This window comes from Pogonomyrmex barbatus, unplaced genomic scaffold, assembly GCF_055798465.1.
Source record: "Pogonomyrmex barbatus isolate J1 unplaced genomic scaffold, ASM5579846v1 scaffold12, whole genome shotgun sequence".
Taxonomy (NCBI): domain Eukaryota; kingdom Metazoa; phylum Arthropoda; class Insecta; order Hymenoptera; family Formicidae; genus Pogonomyrmex; species Pogonomyrmex barbatus.
The window spans coordinates 3571855-3592838 of record NW_028297108.1 but is presented as its reverse complement, the minus strand read 5'-3'; the positions used below and the strand labels follow the sequence as shown (position 1 = coordinate 3592838).

At 34.7% G+C, this 20984-nt stretch overlaps 1 protein-coding gene across 1 annotated transcript; it reads left to right on the top strand.

Annotated features, from left to right (window-relative positions):
• Positions 1 to 5578: 5578 nt before the first annotated feature.
• Positions 5579 to 20984, top strand: slf (C-type lectin domain-containing protein slf). Its single transcript, XM_011634985.3, has 4 exons — positions 5579 to 5659; positions 7019 to 7154; positions 17468 to 17647; positions 19559 to 20984. The coding sequence occupies exons 2-4, from the start codon at positions 7019 to 7021 to the stop codon at positions 19939 to 19941; spliced, it is 699 nt and encodes a 232-aa protein (XP_011633287.1). The 5' UTR covers positions 5579 to 5659; the 3' UTR covers positions 19942 to 20984.

The following is a 20984-nucleotide window of genomic DNA, read 5'->3' as shown; positions in this document are numbered from 1 at the left end:
GTCTCTCTCTTTCTCTCGCTTTTTTCTTTCAAAAGACTTTGGCATTTAACTCTGATTTGCCATTCAATTAGAAGATGTTTATATCGGAATGGAATTTTTGTTAACGAATGGGATAAATTTTATGCAAACTATGATCTCACTTGGATGTGCGATGCTGTTTTCGCTTTGGCGATGGAATCGAGATTTAATGGATGTACCGATGAAATTTCCATTAAAAATGATAAATCCCAAACGGAACTTGGCGTCGTTTTCCGCACGCATTTTTCGTCTGCCAGCCGCACATGTCTACGTGATCTTCGCATGATCTTTCGCAATGATCACACGTTGCATTGTTCGGTCGGCCGCATGCGTTACGCAAAGTTGTCACATGCTTGTTTCAGGCCAGGAAAAGCGCTCAGATATCAGCAAGCTTAATTGCAGCTCGCAATTTTTATTGCATCAACGACGTGCAGCTCACATAGCGCGTACATGTATTAATTATTATAATTAACTATATACGTACTTGGCTTAAGCATGCGTCATACGTGCGGATAAACCATTGAATCACACATGTAAACTTGGCCATTAGCGTTAGTGCCATTTATACGTGCACGTTAGCATGTTAAAAGGCATAAATTTCGAGAGGCAAAGTCATCACTGTCAAAAGGTTGGCGCAGATCGATTGTACTTAATCTAAGTGAAGTACCGGCGATATTTAATCATATAAAGGATAAAAAACGAATGTTTTCTTCAACCGTGCGAATTCGCAGACTTTTAAGTCTCATCGCGTTTTCCGTTTGAAATGAATAATTGGAGATGAATAATTGGAGATGCGTGTCGTAATTTGAATTATCGCATTCGTTTATCACTTTTTGAACAACAAGATAAATAAATCTTCTTTCTTATGTAGAGATCGTCTATCTATCGTATCTATTTAAAATGGCTCTCGAAACACATCGCGAAAAAATAATAGGCTCGACTGAAAGTGATATATCTGATGGTCTTGCTAGTCTCGTCGTTTTTTTGAAATAATATTAAAATAGTTCTTATTGTTAAAATAATTTTTTCTTCGCTTATTTCGATATTTTTAGCATGACAGATTAAGTAGTTTTCTACGAAAAAAACATGTTTTTTGTCTTATAGAGAGAGAATATTATATGCTTTATTTTTCGAAACTTCAATTTTGTATTCACAACATTTTGTCTTATTTGCAATTAAATAGATCGATAATATCCAACATTAATTTAAGAATGTCAATGTGTTAAAATAGAACCTTGAATCATATTTCGAGATCATCGATGGCACCAAGGTCATCATCATTCCCATCACTAATGGGGAACGTTCCATCATCTGTTGTTTTGACTAGACCAGTGTATTACTCAATTCCCTAGTATCCAAGAAAGTATATTTTTCACTCCTATCTTTTATTCCAAGGATGGTTCTCATTAATATTGCTAATCCATTCGAGATGTCGATGAACCATGGCGACACTGATTCGTCATTATTCATTGCTGCAAAGAAGCAACTGCTGCTGCGTATTTTTTTCTATAAACATATTACAATTCTATTCTATTACAATTATTTAATTTAATATTATATCTACTTCAATTATTATATTTTATGTAATATTATTAAAAGATTGAAAAAAATTATTTATTCCAAAACTTCTATCCTGTTCTTTATTTTTATTGCTATTTTTTGAGACATATTAAATAAATTGTTATGCAAAGATGTTCTATATATGCTTCATTAAAATATATTAAAATTTATTTAAGCCCATGCTAAATAAAATTAAAATATTAAAACAAAATAATATTAAGAATATATCAAGCAACAGATATCTGTAATTTCCGTAAGGAAGGGCAATATTATTATTAAACTTATAATTTGTTGCATTTTTAATTTATTTTTGGATTTGGTTATTTAGAACAACGGCTTGGATATATAAATAACTAAATCCAAATTCAAATAACATGATTTCATGGTGGAAGGAAATCTTAAGTATTCCGTAAAGCATGCATCGTCAGCCGACGCCGCGACTATTACGAGCACACGTAACAGGTGGTCGAGAAGTTACCGGAGCTGTAGGCAAAAGTATTACATCAGCGCGAAAACAACTTGTGATTGTCATATATGTATATATATGTAGATGCGTACGTACACACCATTTTCATGAAACCTGATTTACTGTGACGCGAATCGCAAGGGATGATTTACTGTGCAAGTGAAAAAAGTAAAAAGTGTAAAGTTATCCAAGTATAATTGTTTTACAGTTTCTCTGGGTATTTCTTGTAAGAAATAACGTATAAAACCGTTACATAATATAATGCAATATATAGGGAAATGTATTTATATAATACTTTTCAAAATATATCCCAAAAGTCACGTACAGAAAGAAAGGAAAAGGAGGAAAATGATGTTTGAATGTTGTCATTTTTGAATATTCTTTGGGTGGTTTTGAAATTTGTTGTTGTAACATTTGAATGAACACTAATATCGTTTTTATTTGTTTAGTATATGTATAACCATTCTCGGACTTTTACACAACATAAAAATATTTAACCTTCAGTAATATATAATAATATTGAGAAATCATTATAATAATTATCACGTTGTGCACTTGGCATTAAGTGGTTACTCATCGTAAGGGAAAAACTGTTGAAGAGAGGAAGTCATGAATTAAAGAATTAATTATGATAATATTTTGTAATAATTAATACCTTCTCTGCGAGATTATTTAGCCTCGAGGAGACTAAAAATTATTGTGGACTATATGATAAATATATTTCAGTTATAATAAGTAAGCAATTTTACAGATATATCATAATTGTAATTTAAATAAAAATATTATAAATGAATTATGATATTTCTTTTTTTCATCATGACGATTAACTAACACTGATTCGCATATATCGCTCATTATTGTTGCTGCTGCGACTTATGCATGTCTACGTCGGATCTCTTCATAGAGACACTTACATTTCGTCAGTCTGACACAACCGGAACCTCCTCCACTTTTCCAGCGTGGACCGTGGAAACTCCGAGAATGGAACTCGGGCCTTAACTACGAGTTGCAGCACAGATGACATTGACTAGCCTGTTACTCGTCTACGGTGTCTATATTACCACTTGGTGAAAGTTGACGAAGCGCATCTTCAAGGTCATCGCCTCCGGAGAGTCGTCTTCGCTTGGCGAATGAGGTTTTCTGAAATTCGGTGTCGCCAAAATACATCAATTAGAAAGAGATGGTATTGCGATTTCCTTCTTAAAACGACGATAAACGCGATAAACACATACAGATAATATCTTATAACGTGCGAAAAGAACGGGCGGTGTCTTAATTGCCGGGAACGTTAATTGCTCCATTGTGCGTTTCAATTACTCGATACGAGCGGGTAACAGGTTTTGAGCTCGCGCGAAACAACATCGATAATAATTTAATAAGACGTTTAGCACAGTTGGTGGCTACTATACAATTCACAATAGTAGATATTGTCGTTTAATGAAATGATTTAGCAGAAAGAGAACACTTTAAGAATATCATTTATGCTTGTGTAGTTATATATAAAAACATTGAATGAATATCATCGTCAACAACATCATAATATGATTGAATTAAAACTTTAAGATATTAATATCTAAACTGTAACTCTAACTTTCACACATTTTCAGTTAATTTTATATATTAATAGAAAATCAATTTATGTATGATTAATTAATGCAAAATATGTATCCTTTTATAAAATTATCAAATTCACAGTATATTCTTTATTCTGCAATGATTTTAAACATTTAATATAATACGAGATACTGAATATAGATTGACATATATGTTTTGTATTCTTAAAATTACATAGAAATATTTTTTAGGTGTGTACCATGTATGTAGACAAATATGATACATAAAAACGTATAAAAAAAATTATGAGTTAATTTTTCAAACTTGTATTTAATGTAATTTATATGTGCATTTTATATGTGTTTGTTACATACTATGTCTCTATTGTTAAGGTAGTGCCATTGACTAAAGAAATTTAGCGATTATCATATTGCTGTTTTGTCACAGAAAGAGAATTTCGCCATGTTCAAAAAGACTTTATATTATCATATGAAACGAAACATACGTGCACGGCTATTCATCGCGCTTGAGTTAAAAGAGACTCAAAGAAATGGAAAGTCTTTTTTATCTACTGTTATTGCGACTATCAACGCAACGTCTTGAATTCATGGTGTGAATAAACACTCCAACGAATGTCCAAACGAAATACACTTTCTAGGCCGGGTATTAATTAACACAAGACTTCTAATAAAGCGATACAGTATCTTGAGATAAACTGGCGAAAACACAATTCACTGACTAAGAAGTTCGAGAATAGCTAGAGAATATCTTACATGACAGATTTACAAAATTTTTAATCTGTAACATATGTGTGCCCTACATTAAGAAATTATTTATAAAAAGAAAGGGAGTTTCATAAAGTTATTAAATATTTTTATTCCTCGAAGATAAAGTATTTAATAATATTTCCTTTCTCTCTTAACTCTAATTAATTTTAACAGAAATTTCATATTTAAACCTTATTTAATAAACTCAAAAATTAAAAGATTGATCACGTAGCTTTGTACACACATGAAAAAAAGTTAGTTATAAATTACTGATCGCGTAACCGACACCATCGTGCCATGGTATGATTGTGGGAACAAAGAGTTTACTCCAACTGTTATTAGCTGTTAACTTCAACCTATCCTATCATTAAACACGTGGAAAAAAAATATAGGTGAACATTGATCGATTGCTCGACCGCTTTAAGTTCGTTCGAATCGATATATCCTCTAACAATCTCATCTTTCTCTCTCGATAGAGAATTGCATTTTGAAATTTAAATAATTAAAGACAAATTTTTTTTTATTTACGCACATTTATTTTATACTTATAAATAATTTTTAATAAATAAATAAAGTTATAAAATATGCAGTAATGTAGATTTTATTTTCTAACAGTAGTATCCATTTAATTTTATAAATACCGCAATAAAGTTTTAATTAACAGAATCAACTATATATTTTATTCTGATTATTTAATACGTTTATTATTATTTTTTCTTAATTTTTTTAGAAACATTATTGTTCTGAAAATTAATAAACTGTCTGATCATGCAAAATATAATTACAAATACTTAATTAAAAATAATAAAACATCTTGGAGACAGTGTTTTAGAATCTTACACAATAATGGCATGTTATTTTTATTACTTACTATGTTAATTAATTATCGTCTGTTGTCCTTTTTCATTATATCCATCTTTTTAAATAAATCTTGAAAACAGGCCGGATTTGGCGCACGATGAAAGGAAGAGAAAAAGAAATATAAAATCGATCTTTTACCGATTGCGAAGACTTCCACTGTTTCCTTCTCCTTATTCAAGATTATAAGAATCGATCCGCTGGATCTCTAACTCTTAATTATCCGAACTAATTATGACTAAGGTCTCGATCCATCGGAACATCTTGCTGGGTCCTTGTAGCGAAGGGTGGGATGAATCTGCGATCTGGTGGGGACCATTTCTATATAATCGACGGTGAAGGTGCCCGTCTCTTCATATCCTATCAGTGACTACGTTTCTTTAACCGTTGTCTTCCAAGTCTATCCGTATTTTTTTCAAGGGACAAGTGATACAAGGTGAGTGTTGAAATCCGGACGTCGTCCGGAAGGATTGAAATCTGCGATATAATTTCAGTGAGTTCAAATTTCGATGCTGCAAACAAAGAAACTCTTTATAATCATTCATGACAACGAAAATGCGATATATTCATATGCACACATGATTAAGGTAAAGTATGCTTTTCTCTATCCACAGCATCGAAAATTGAACTGTGATCAAAATTTAATTTCCAAAACTTAATTCAATCTTGAAAAAGATCGCTGTGCATTCTTCAGATTTACATAGATTGAAATATTACCTTTTTTGTGTAAGTATTAGTCGTAGACTTTGATAAACAGAAATTGTTTTTACTTTTTAACTCGTAAATACATCAGTGTAGATTATAGAAATAACATGAATAGATATAATAAAAGATCATAAACCTTTGGTGAAAGCGATATTAATTATCATTTTGAGACGGAAAGAAAGAAATGGAAAGAGAGAAACGAAGATGAGTATATGGTATAATTCATATTAAACACTCTTCACCTTGCAAAAATTAACAGCATATAAAAAGTAAAATCAATTGTGGAGAAAATATCCATTTAAAAACTTTCTAATATTATTCAAAAGTGTTTCATTTTCAAAATTGTTATAATACAAATTTATATCGGCGTTTAATATTTCTTAAAATTATTTTTCAATGTTTACCGGAGAAATTTCCAGTCGATGTTAATACGATTTGACGTAACGAATAGATAATTATCGGATCAGCGTTCGTGCATAAAAAAACCGTCTTGCGACTTCGTTAGACGAGACACTCCCTAAGAGAAACTTCTGCCTGATGGAAAGGAACTGTTTGTGTCGGTGAAATGAAATCGCGTACCTGTATGTCAACGCCATTACGTACGAAACTCTCACCGACTGTCTCACAACAATCATAATAAGCCGATGAAATTGTGATATCTGAATATTAATTATGATATCTGAATATTAAATTGATATTTAAATAACTTATTGATTCTTATTATTGTATAAAAATCGCCTGACAGTTTAATTTTAAATACTACTTATAGACATAGTTATTAATTGCTTGTTATTATATCTTGTCTCTTTATTTTGATATCATTTTTAGTAGAAACCTAGGAACAATATTTTAAAGTCATTCTTGGATTCTAAAAGACATTTTATAAATTATATTATTACTTAAGATATGCATTAATCAAAACTACGCAATATTTATTTTTATTACAATAAAAATGCAAGTTGTCACAAATTACAAAATTAGGTAGCTCTTTTTGTTGTACATTAATAAAATACAAAAATAAAAATAAAAAACAATATATAACAAAATAACATACTGTTATATATAATAACATTTGTTTATTATTAAATAGATGATGTTGGTGCCGCTGGCCATAGTGCTCCTCGCGGCGTTTGTCAACGCCGAACCGGCGATCAATGAAGCTCGACCGCACAGTAACCGACCTGGAAGATTCTTGTCTCTTCCGATACCGCAAAAGTGCGCAAATCGTAAGTATAAGTACCTTCAGTATACTTCAAGCATTACTCATATTCTACTTATTATGAGCAATGATAGTGCATTGTGAGAGAGAGAAGCTTATCTTCATTTCTCTCAATATTTCAAAGCCTAATTTCATACTCTCTATGCGTTTGATGGATAAATACTCTTATTTACCGTCTATTAAATTATATAAATTAAGGTCGAAACATTAGTTTAATGATCCATCTATGAGATAATTAGTATTATTATTATTCGTGATATAATTTATTACACACATGCCGGAAAAATAAAATACTATTTTCATGTATAAATTGTTGATAGTGGACACAATTGCGCAATTTAAATAACTTGGCCTTAATTTAAATTAGTTCAGTTTATTTAAATTTCTCTCGTCGCATTTCATAATCTGGGACAACTGTTTCCGCGATATATCTTACGACAGTTTTGCGATAATAGACACGGAGCAAATCGTTAAACGGTCTGATTACGCACGGGAACGAGTGCCAAACCGGATTTTCACAGTGGAGGGATCTCCTTGCGTCGTAACACAATGATGCGGCTCAGTCACGAAACGTGCCTCGATTAGATCACCCGCGCGTAAAACGCCCGTAAAACAAGAAACGCAGCGGACTTTCATCGTCGTTCGCTCGCAGAAGGGGCAATCGTGCGTCTCGACGCGCGGCGACTGTCGTGCCGCGTCTCTCAAAGGAATCGAGGTTACAATGCTGATACACGCTAAAGAAGGGGGGACCCCCCTCGCGCAATTTCACGAGCTCTACGAGTTTACTTTTAAAAGCAGACGAGCCACTCTCGACTCTTGTGCAAGCACGCGCCCCGAGTATTCACTTTTGATCGCCGTGAGTAGGTGGTACCGGCTTGCGTCCACTTGTTACTACCAACAGGTTCCCGATAAAACTGCCTCGCGAACTTTCATGACGATTCTTCATCTCGATGCACACTTTCTCGATGCCACTTGAAGCTCGAAAAGCTAACCAGAGCCTGAACAACGAAGCGAGATACTTGTTATAAAAACGGGTAAACTTAGTAGCAAATTTTGTCAAAATACATTTTGGAAATCAAATACATATTTTGTTAGATTAAAGTGATGTTTATCTATTTATATAATATGAGAGAGAAAGAGAGAGAGAGAGAGAGATTTTCACAATAGTAAAGTAACATGTAATAAAATTGAGAAAGAGATGTATTTTATGATAAGTAATATTATGTTAGTTTAATACAATATATGCAATAAATACCTACTACATTTTGCTACTGTATAATTACAAGAATCGTTTGCTTTCTACTCATTTAAGTAGCAATCTCGTCGGCTAATGGTATTCTGATACAGTCTTGCGGCCTATAGTTCACAAAATGCCGCTTATAACGCAATACCGATGTTAAGTATCACTGAATTAGCGTTGCTTTCGGTCAGTCAATTTCCGCAAGGATGGCTCAACATCGTTGTACACGGCGGATTAATTCAGTAAGATCTTCATTAATGACGTCATGGCAAGGACATCGATGATTATTCAAATGTGATAATATACTCTCTCGCGAGTTGTTAATGCCATCGTTCTATAGCCACGAAATATTATAAGCTCATCGAAATAATACCGGTTTCAAAACTGATTAACATCAACCTCAGTCATGATTCCTCGCTCATCTTCTGAACCGTAGTATTGACTATCAATAATACAAGTAGAAAAAAGATGATAGTGAAAAAAGTCAGGCTGGCGACCTTGATTCACTGGCTACGATCGATAATTTTCCATGTCTTCCTGTATTGTGTAACTACGCTTGTAATGAGGATAAAGAGAAAGAAGACGTACTTCGTCAACGCCGAACGACGTTAGCGCAAACGAGGATTGCCGAGAGAAAACGGATGTTGCCAGTGCGCTAAAGATTCTTCGCGACTGAAGGAAACGAGACGTGCAGGGGTAGAAATGTAGAGCAACGCGTTCGCGAATCAAAGTGCAACAGAGGGGACAGGGAAAGATACGGAATTTCCAAATGGTCGCATTTCCACGGTATTTAATAACGTGAGAGGCACGAGTAGGCCGTGGGAGTGAATCGGCTTTGCCGCAATGGTGCAACGTAATGATGTTCGGATACGACCACAATCACCTAACAACCTAATGATTGCATGCTCGCTCTCCTGGAATGCCCGATCGCAAGCGGGATGGAGCAAGGATTGGAGCTTGCCGACCGAGTCAATAGTAATCAGATGTAGCGTGATCCTCGCGTTCGCGCCGAGAAAAAGTATGTAATAAGCGTGTCAATGCAGGTGCACGCGCGCCGAAGAATGTACGTACAGTAACGTAATGGAAAACCGACATAAACCTATATTTGCGCGGCGCAGTGAAAAAAGAATGCGAAAAAACACTTAAGCACACATTGTGCACGAACATTGTGAGGCCTATGAAATTTACAATGACATTTCTGAAAGAAGTTCTATAAGAAGTGAGAAATGAGAAGCTCTGGAGTTTCGCATCGTGTAAAAAAATATCATGCATAAGAAACTGCAAAAGTATTATATAGATAAAAAAAATTTGATATAAATAATTTGATATATTATTACGCGGGATTCTCGCATCATTCTTTCATTTGGCTTAGCTTACAAACATCACATGTTGAGATCTCGATGTGTCAAATTTTTTAATTAGATAGATCTCTTCGTCCAATTAAGATGGAAAAAATTAACGGAGCATCGCGATAAATTTTTGTAAGCTTACGGGAATATCGTGAAGCTTTTTAGTAACACAATGAAACATGTATAATGTGTGCGTGTATATCTTATACTCTCAAAGCAAGCGGTAATGACACGCTTGTTGAGTAACACGTGAACAAGTATCGGCGGTGGATATTATATAATACCTAACGGCCGATTAAGCCGGTGTCCGACGGTGCTATTACGGTGAAGATACGCGATTAAGCGGCCGCATGCTTTACCACATTACTCTCGCGCATCTTGTAATTACAGTCGAGGCTGTTAGATACGGTAATTTTATACAATTTTCGAATTTTCTTGTCGAGCCTAGCGCGAAGTGAAAATCTGCCTTATGTGTCAAATCGCCGATACGTGTGGTCTGCGGGGTATTGTTGTAATATATTGCTATGTACAAAGAAACGTAAAGATAGACTTGCGAGCTATACTTATTCCATGATCTCTTATTAACAAGAACACGCAACGTAATAGGATGATCTGCACGGATGATCTTTGATAAATAACAATAATTTGCATTTATTGGACAGTTCTCTTGATTTACACTCAACTCACTCCTTGAAATATTAACATATAATTAGAAGACATATATTAAAATAATTAATATAATTAATTAATAAAACTCATCATATCTTTCGCAAGATGCTACTGTTCGTTTCGTACGCGACGACTTCATCCTGCCATGGTAGATCTCACGATCGACTCAAAAGCGCGATAAGGACGTCCGACATAATTTCGTAAGCTCGAAGTGAAAGAAAAAATTGAGGTAGATAATCGCATAAGGTTAATCGACGTATTATACCGCCGTTAATCACAATTGCGCAATGCGACTGACGCCGAATAAAAGACCATTGCTAACAAATCGCCGTTAAATCGCGTTATGACAGTGTGGCTGACCGATCAGCTGTTGCAATCTTACTCGTCGTGAGGTTGACTGACTGACAACTCTACAAAAGGCCGGCGCTACATCGCCACGAAAATGTCAGGAACTGCTTGCGAAATCGGACAACACTCTTCGGAGATTATCCCCCCGCGTGCCGCTTACGCGTGTAACGAGTAGGCACGACTTATTTGTAAAAACGAACATATTTTCGTAATGCGACATTGCTACATGCATATATTACGCATCCACCATTTTCGCGTAATAATGACATTTTTATGGAATAAAGAAAAATTGTCGTTTTCGCTTTTATCAGCGTACTTTGAAATAGATACGAAGACTTACATAAGCATATCGATAAAATTTTGCTAGATATAAAGTAGCATTATTTCCTCATTTTTTAATCGAGACTCTAAATATTGACTTTAAATAAAAATATCAGACTCAAGTTAAGCATATTTTTGATGAAACACGTAAATCTTGACACACACACACACACACACACACACACACACACACACACACACACACACACACACACACACACACACACACACACACACACACACACACACCACACACACACACACACACACACACACACACACACACACACACACACACACATACATGGGAATATGCTCTTTCTGATTGTCATCGTCGAAGAATAAACGTGCCGCATAATAATTGTCTGTTTCTTTTCGTGATCACTAGGCATTTGCCTCACGATAAAGGGAAGAGCACGGGGAAAACCGTTATCTCCATGCAAGACGAGCCGTACCGGGACCCATTGACCCGTTGTGCAAAGAGAAAAAGTTTCACCTTCGCCTGGCAGCTCGTGCGGAGAGCCAGGAGAGTTTCCTTTTCCTTCGCCTCCGCGCTCAAACGTTGTTTATTCACGACTTACTGTCGACCCACTGATCCCGTTCGCGAGCGAAAAATTGATTCCCGACATATTTACTCTTATGGAGTGGTATCCAATTATGGAAACGATACCATTAACTGTTAAGTGTATTGATTATTTGTTTTGCTAGATCATAAATGCGATTTATTATAAACAGTGTAATTAATTACGATAACTAACATTGATAGAATCGGATCTAGACTGGCACGCATCATAAACACAAAAATTTTTACAGCCATAAGTATCAATTTTAGCCCGAAAATTTAAATAGTTATTAAATAAATGTTATATATTTATGTCTCATTGTATATTCTTAGTAATATAACGACACATAAGTTTTTCAAAAAGAAGAAACTAAAAATTTTAGAATTATTTATGAATTTAAATTATTATTGGATATACACATACATATATCCGACATTATTCATATTTTACCATTTTTACAATAAAATAATAACGTGAGGTGCAAGAATTTTTTTCCTTTCCAAAGAAATTGCGCTTTCGAACGTTTATCTATTTTTTCCACCTCATAGAAAATGACACGTCATTTCCGAGAGTCTGTAAGTCTCGAGACTCGTGAATTTCACACGCAGAAAACAACGCAGACGATCGGTATCCGCTTGCGTGACAATTAGCAGAGATCGGCTGCGATTGTAGCAGTCGATGTGCAACGTCCGCATTTTACAAGAGAAGCTCGCTCATTAATGTACACGCTTATTATGTCGCTCATTAAGCGATGTGCTCGTCTAGTGCGTTTCTATTATGAAAAGTAACGTCAACTAATGCCAATACTTTCCTTCGAAGAGCCGATTTATTCGTCGAGATTAGACCTATGTTTCGATGATAATGCCGGAAGTGAATCGTGCTGTCGAAATACACCGAAGGCGCACTGACGGGTTACCAACGAAATCAGCTTTCTCTCTGTCCCAAATGATGAAGTGTACAGTCAAGAAAAATAAATTTCGTCGTAGAAAATAACGCAGTTGCCTCTACATATTGAGCTGTAGATCACTGCTGCTGAATGATAAGTGGATTTAGCAATCCACAGCTCGGTAGCGTAATTGATAATTCTTGACCCAATATTCTAAAGAAATTACAACTACGTTTTGTCAAATTTAAATACAAAATTTTATCATCTACAAAGACAGAAAATATACAATAGACAATCAAGATTTTAATTATTCTAATTATTTTAACTTTGTGATTTCATTAATTTATTATTTATTAATGTTTAATTAATTTATTAATTAATGTGCATATATGTATTATTTGATCACGTCATTATTGCATTAAGAATTATGCTATGATCATCGATGAACAACAGCTCGCACGATTGAAACGATTATGGTTGCGGGTTCCTTGACACAAACACGTGAGACGCGCCAGGGGCATAAATGTTTAATCGACAGTGATATAACGATCGTAAATTGCGATTGCCCGACAGGAGGCGAACGTTTTTTTTTTCGTTCGATGCACGCGGATGCACCATTGGCGTTGCATGCAAGTATGTGAAAAGAAAACCGCCGTTTAATGATGATATAATCACAAGTAGTCATTCTCTATGTGCCGTGTTCTTTTAATAATACGTATAATAATTACGTATTAAATAATTAAGTATTAATATATTGTACATATTAGCATGTAACATTTGAATGAAGCATGTAACATTTTTATAAACCCGAATTCAAAATTCCTATAAATATAAAAGAAAATACAAAAGAGAATATAAAAGAGAAATATCTCGTAAATTATATTCTTTATATGAGATTTATACTGATTATCCTAATTAATCCACACAATTGTTTATTTTATTTAGAATTTATTTTTTTCATGGCATAAATCTGTCTTTTCTTTGTGAATATCGAACTTTTACGTCATCTTTTTTTTTGTGAAATAGAATCTGTATGCTAGCATGTCGATTTATTTTATTACACTGACAATAACGAACAGCTAAGAGATCATATTGATATAATATACCATAAGTTTCAACATGGATTATTGATCTAGACGAGGATGGCCGTATGATAACGGCAATTCAAACGTATGTAAAATGTTTTATAATATTTACACGTCGATTTCCGTTCGATGTAGTTGGGATGCATAACTCGTGTCAGTTCCTCACGTGGTTGACTCATCTCTCCATTTAACACATTGAAATCGCCTCACGCGACTCCGATCAATGGAAGCGTAAATTACTTTCTATTACGACGACTGCAACGTCGCGATAAATTCTTACTTGCGCCGTGTTTTTCGTTTTACTTATAAATATATTACTTTTCAGGGCTGATCGGATATTACTCCTGTGAAATAGTCTTTAGCCAAGCATATATCCATTAATCAGGTGTAACGCGACATGTCGTTATATTTTACGATTATTTAATAGAGCTCTTAATATTCGCGTGGCGAGAAATCACGTTTCTGTCATCAATTTTCTTAAAAAAATTATCATCGATATTGGTGGTCGTTAATATTTCAGTGTCGGCGTTCCATTACCAATATTGAGGTATATCGATTTATCTATTATCAGCCGTAGAAATGGAGACATCGTTAATATCATGATTATAAAACATCTTAAGAAGGATGCAATAGAAAAAGATATTTCTGAATTAAATGAGCTCGGAAAAATTAAAATTTATTACGTATACTATAAAAATAAAATTCAAGGATTCGAAAGCTCCCTATATATGCATTTATCATTTGTATTAATAAAAATATTAATATTAATAAAATATTAATAAAAATTTATATTAATTAAATTTGCCGATAATTCATAATATTGCTTGTGAAGCTTAACATTCTTATTTCTAACTTTTAAAAAAATGACTAGATATCTTTAAATAATAGTCATGTACAAGCTGGAGAAACTATTGAGTAAATCGCTAATCAGAGCGCTTATATTACGAAACATTAGATTCAAGTATTAAACACCATGAGCGGCAAAACGATACGACTGAAATATAAAATCCTTATCTTCCTTAAACGCAAAGCCTTCGTTAAATTTATACTGACAGCGGGAATCACGACTTTGTCCTTTGTCGTAAATCTTGACAGACAGTCTTTCTTCTTCCTCAATACGCATAGCACAATTGCATTGCGCCTTTTCACAACGAAGTTTCGAATTAAGCGCTTGGGTGGCTAACACGATTCACGAAAAAATCTATTCACTCAAAGATATGTCAGTTAAAATTCAAGTTTTTTTAATAAAAATTAAAAATCACATTACACTTATCCTTTATCTATTCTTCCAGAATTTATTATTCTATCGGAAGTCATGGCAAAACTAAACGGCTCAAAATATAATTAGAAATATATATTTGATTATAAAAATTTGTAAATAAATTATTATTAATTAAATAAATTATTATTAATCAATGCAGTTTATATATATATATATATGACATAGTCGCAAATAATTCGAAGTTCATTATTCTATCAAGTATTATTCCATTCACAGATGGACCGAGGCTGCGAAAGCGGCTACGTGGATAGCCATTTGTTGAATAATAATGGTGTAAGAAGCTATAAAAAATAGCAGTCTGTAAAATTGCCACTGGCATTATCGACCTTTGACATTAGCGTGTTCAAACCCTCGCAAATACCGGCGAAATCATCAATCGGCTGAAAACATACGTGGGCAAGGACGAGCAGTAAAATGTAAAGGGCGCAAATGCTTGAGAGATACAGTCGACTCGATCATTCTTCGTTTTATTTAAATTTGATAGCTATCTCTTACATCACTCACATACAACGCCATATAATAAATTTTAATTAACATAGTGCCGTTGCCAACAAGTTGCCAAAATTGAAAACACCACGCAAATCCAATCGTTTTAATTAGCATTAAATATAAATTATTTATTTTGCATATATGTTATTTCCTCTTTCGAATCATAAAAAAAACATCATTTTATATTGCAACATGTATATGATTATAAAATATTTTAATTTATTTTTCAATCAATTTAATAATTATTGTCACAAATAGTTTTTTTCTATATTGTATATATAAATAAAATTAAAAAGTATAATACAGTTAATGTAATCTAGTAAATATAACCCGATCTTAAAACTGTTTAAGTATCTTATTAATTATTAAAATATTTTTTTAACAAAATAAATTGCAGATTGAAATTTGTATCTCATCAGGGTCTTTTTACATTTTCAAAAATTCCACCTGAATATTCCCACTTGAAATATATTTTAAGAGATATGCTCTTCAGATATTTAAGACCACGTAAAATCGCGCGATATCGGCCGCCGTAATAAAGATGAAATGTGGGTTACGAATGTCACGACGAATGGAGAAACGATTCGAAAAATCGGCTTGAATGGAAAGCCGAGAAGAAGAGGATAAAAAAAACAGCGAAAAAGCGCGATGAGAGGAGGAGGAGGAGGAAGAGGAGGAGGAGGAGGAGGAGAGGGAGGGGGATTGCACACGTAGTGGAATATAAAACGTTATGTCACAGCCAGAAAGAGAGAGAAAGAGAGATACTCCTTGTAACGCAGCCCGACGATACGTGTGCACGTATACGTTTCGTAATGCGGCGTTAGGCGCTCATAATGAGACACACGTCGTAAATCGTCGACGGGGAGAGGCATACCTGCATAAATACCGGGAAAAAGTGTAAGACCGTTGACATTTAAAGCAGTTGATAATGATGCGCTGCCGCTGCCGATTACGGATTCCCTGCCCGCGGAATAAAACGACACGCGAGCTTTAGCGGTTCCCGATCGAGACACCGAACGAAACGCGTATGCCCGTATTTAGCAGTGTTTGGTGGAAAACATGGAGAGATCTGAAAAATTGCGAAACGTACACAAGAAATAACGGAGTACATCGGTATAAGAAGATGCAACACGCGAGACGAAATCGTCGAGGAACTTTTAATTGAGTTGGCAAGCATTTTTTCATTTTCAATGCAAGAAAAATGCATTATATCCATATCTTGTCTACCAGTTGCCTGAATTTATGGAAGATACGTTCTATAAATTGCGCTTCTTACTATCCATATTCTGAACCAGCGTATTCTGAAACCAACATTGATCGAGAAATATTTTCTTGCTTGTTACTTTAATTGGCATCCCCCTCTAACATTTGCGCATCCCCGTGCGTATATCTCCAGCCTCTCTGGAAAAAAAGCTGAGACAAAACAAGTTTTGTTTTTTATTAATTAATACACAGAATATAATTTTCACAGAATATGTGACGTTAATAAATGTGACGGGATTAAAATACGGGATGCGAGGGGAAAAAATCATTTGATATAACGTTATACGTACTTGGCAAGATTATTTAAGTACCGTGGGACATTGATAGTTGACGAGGAACATTTTTCTACAATAATCTTTCGACCTTTCAAGTGGATAAGATTGATTTTTTGCGGTCAAGTGGAGGCGGCCGATTTTAGCCAGACACGTTCTTAATCGCGGGAAGGATAGATCTACGGATTACCCCATCGCAACAGCTGTTTGACCTCTGAACTATTAACCACCGGTTAAATCAAGAATCTGTTAACAGGAAAGAAAGGCGCGATTGCGAGGCTTGATATAATCGTCGCTTTACCATTCTTTCTGCAAAGTCTCTCTCTAGTGACACCTTCATGAATAATGCGGATGATAATAGGGAAGCTAATACTCCTCACATTTATAGACACGATACAATATAAATACAACGCTACTTCAGTTTCTTATCCAACTCTTAAATCTCACGCCTTCCGTAGAGTAGTATAATATGCCTCAGCTACATACTTTTTTCGAGAGAAAAATAATTATAGAGAAATAAGAGACTGAAATATTTTTATGAAATATTTTACAGGGCCGAAGCAGTTTAATTTCCGAGGACACAACTATTTCTACAGTGGACACGTACCAGCCCACGCTAATCAGAAAGTGGACTGGTTAGACGCGAGAAACATTTGTAGGGAGTACTGCATGGATCTCATTTCTATGGAAACCCAAGAAGAGAATAATATGATCTTTAGGCTCATCCAACAAAGTAAGTAACCTCGCTCGAACTCTCATGAAACGTGCCGACGTGCACATGCGCACGTCGCTCCTCCATGAATTATTCTCTCTAGTCTACATTGCGAATACGAGATCAATGCATAATCGAAGGCCAACGAAACAGCTCCCTTTTCGCTTAACGAACAAAGCAGAAACGTTATATATGGCTATAACGTTATTTATAGCTCGAGTAATTTTCACGAGCATGAATTTTTATGAATCTTTTAGGAAAAAAATATTTTTGTTTCACCAATTTTTTGGGAGTGTACGTATTACCGTATTAAATCGATTAAACGTTCTGAAAATAAGATCTGCGTGAACAGATCTTGATATCCTTCTCTCTAATCTCTGGAAACTACGTAATGATTATAATTTAACCAATACCACCCTAGGAGAGTATCATCTTCCGGTCACACCCTCAATCGATAGCGAACACGAAGCATCGCTTATCAGATCCAGTTTCTCTTATTTCATTTGTAATTTACTAGCACGCTTAACGCGAGCAGAAAATACAAATCTTCTGGTTCATTCATTTAAAATCGTAAGGGTGAATCCCTTCGCCGTGACAAATGTGACTTTAGAAAGTTTCTACACAACATGCGACCGTAATGGTGACGATGGTAGTGGGTCGTAAATATCGACAACGGCGATTTACCAACTTTCATCCATGCGAGATAATCATTCGGCAGTATTTCGAAACAAGCGGCCCGACGTGGAACATCACTGTGTCTTCGATTCGGATGATTAACGACGATGCTCTTCCCTCTTGTCCTCTCCTTCTCGTCATTACGACCTTTCGACTGCAGCGCGATGCACATTTGAGAATCGAAAGTGCAATTAATCGGAAGGTCTTATTCAGAACTTAATCGCTTTTATTTTTATTAGCACAGTGTTTCTTTCCTTTGGCTTTAGAATGACTTGTGGTATCTTGAATAATAATGCAAATCGCGACATATGTAGCTAGCCATCAAAATATTTTATCTGTCTAAATTTTAAAAATCGATTGGAAAAATAATTAAAATTTTATTTAATAACGTAAATTTTATTTTATTTAATAACGTAAACAACTTGATTCGCCAGTTTTAGTGATTAAAACAGAAATAATTAATCGAAGAATAAATTAATTAACGCTCCAGGAAAATTAAACCGCAATGTCAATCATGATTGCATGGGTCAGAAATTGAATAATCAGTAATCACGAATTAATACAATTGCCGGAACATTTGTTGGATTTCATTGTCGCTTTAACCGCAATTATGATAATCGTGATGATACCTGCTCGTCACGATATTCATCACGACGAGGAATCGTGGGAGGCAAGTCGGTGAGGTGAGGTGTAACGACAGTTTTCAAGGTAATGCGGGGGTCTTGAAGTGGGTTGAGGCTAGAGAATCTCATCTTTTTATATAACAGCATCGCGTGGTGCATGAATCTTTTTGCAGTCCAGCGAAAGTAAGATGGCACCAAGTTGATTTCGCTCAAGAACGCTACGTGACCCGCCTTCTCGTTTAATCGCACGCCTGAAAGACCTTTCGTATTCGCAGTTCGCGTATTGAATTACAGTTTAGGAGAATTTCTCTATAATCATTGCGCTTCAATTTAATGAAAAATTATAAGTCAGCTTCTTTCTTTCCTAATCTAAAGCTGCTTCTTTTCTTTCTTGATGACATTCGTCAGATCTGATTCCTAAACAATCGTCACGGAGGTTGTTCAAGATAGCTTAATAACATAGCTATTTCTTAAATCTTTAGAGCTAACTTTATATGTAGATTTTTCGAATTATACTTTGAAAAATGTAAAGTAAAATATTTAATATTTATCAACTGCTAGAAAAAGGAAAACAGAACGTTAGCAGTTATTTTTGAGATGAATAAACTATTTCATGCATTTTACTCTTCCTCAGATGATGTGCCGTACATCTGGACGTCTGGCCGACTTTGCGACTTCAAGGGTTGCGAGAACCGACGTGACCTCGAGCCCAAGTCCCTGTACGGCTGGTTCTGGTCTGCGAATCGCGAGAAAATGGCACCTACCAATCAAGTACCAAACGGTTGGGGCTTCAATCCGTGGTCGCAGACTGGCCACAAGAAGGTCAGGCAGCCGGACAATGCCGAGTATGATATCAACGGCACCAATGAATCCTGCATGTCCGTCCTGAACAACGTTTACAATGACGGCATCGCTTGGCACGACGTCGCGTGTTACCACGAGAAACCTTTCGTCTGTGAAGACTCCGAGGAGTTGCTTAACTACGTGGCCAGCACCAACCGTGGTATTCGCCTCTAAAAGGGATCGCGGTCGCGGTAGCCGACACCTACGTGGTGATCATGCGATCGTCCATCAGCGTCACATCAGCACTCACTTTCCTTCTATACTTTCCGTCGCGGAGCCGATGAGACACGTGCCAAATGGAGACGCGAGACTTCCATGTGGCGATTCTCGACTCTCAAATGATCACAGAAAAACCTCAATTGTGTCAGAGATATAACAAAAAAAACTTTTTTGTAATTATAATAAAATTATAATTTGTAATGTAAACAATTTTTTATAATTACATTTTATAATAAAGTATATCGTGTACGATATGTTCGATAGAAAATTTTCTGAAATAAGAGCTTGCTAAAATTTTAATTTTGCTTTTTTTTAATTTTTTTTATTAATTTTCATACTATTGATTTTTTGTATAAATTCCTATGATGTCAAGTTTTTCAATTTTCTATCGTTGTATAAAGCGACTTTCTCATCACAGGCAACTTATTATTTAATGTGATCATCGGAGAATCGAAGATTATTTACAACAATTTAAAATATGGAATGAAAAAAACAATTTGTGAGATATCAAACGCTTATATACGATGGCAATAATTCGTTTAATTTACATTTTATTTTAATAATTAAATATATAGTAGAGTTTAGAAATATAATGATAAAAGTATTCTGAACAAAAGCGAAAGTGTAGAATCAATAAATTGTGCGAATAATTTACGTCAAATTTTTATCGTACAGTGACTAATTTATTATATTATTCAGTGCTGTGAGATATAACGTGTTACATTGTATAAACATAAATTTACCTGTTTACTATGTGTATGAAATTTTATAGTAAGAAGAAAATTGCTAAATTATTGATTGCACAAAAACGTGTCTCGTCGCTGCGCTCTTTTTGCACTCATCATATCGAAGAAACTCAACAGTAATTTTATATTTCGTTTAATTTGTAATCACAGTATCTGCTGAAGAGAGTAATTATTTGTGTATATGTATTTATTGATATAAATTTGGCTGGCAGTCTCTGTACATTTTATGAATAAACGTTGATCTTACGTAAA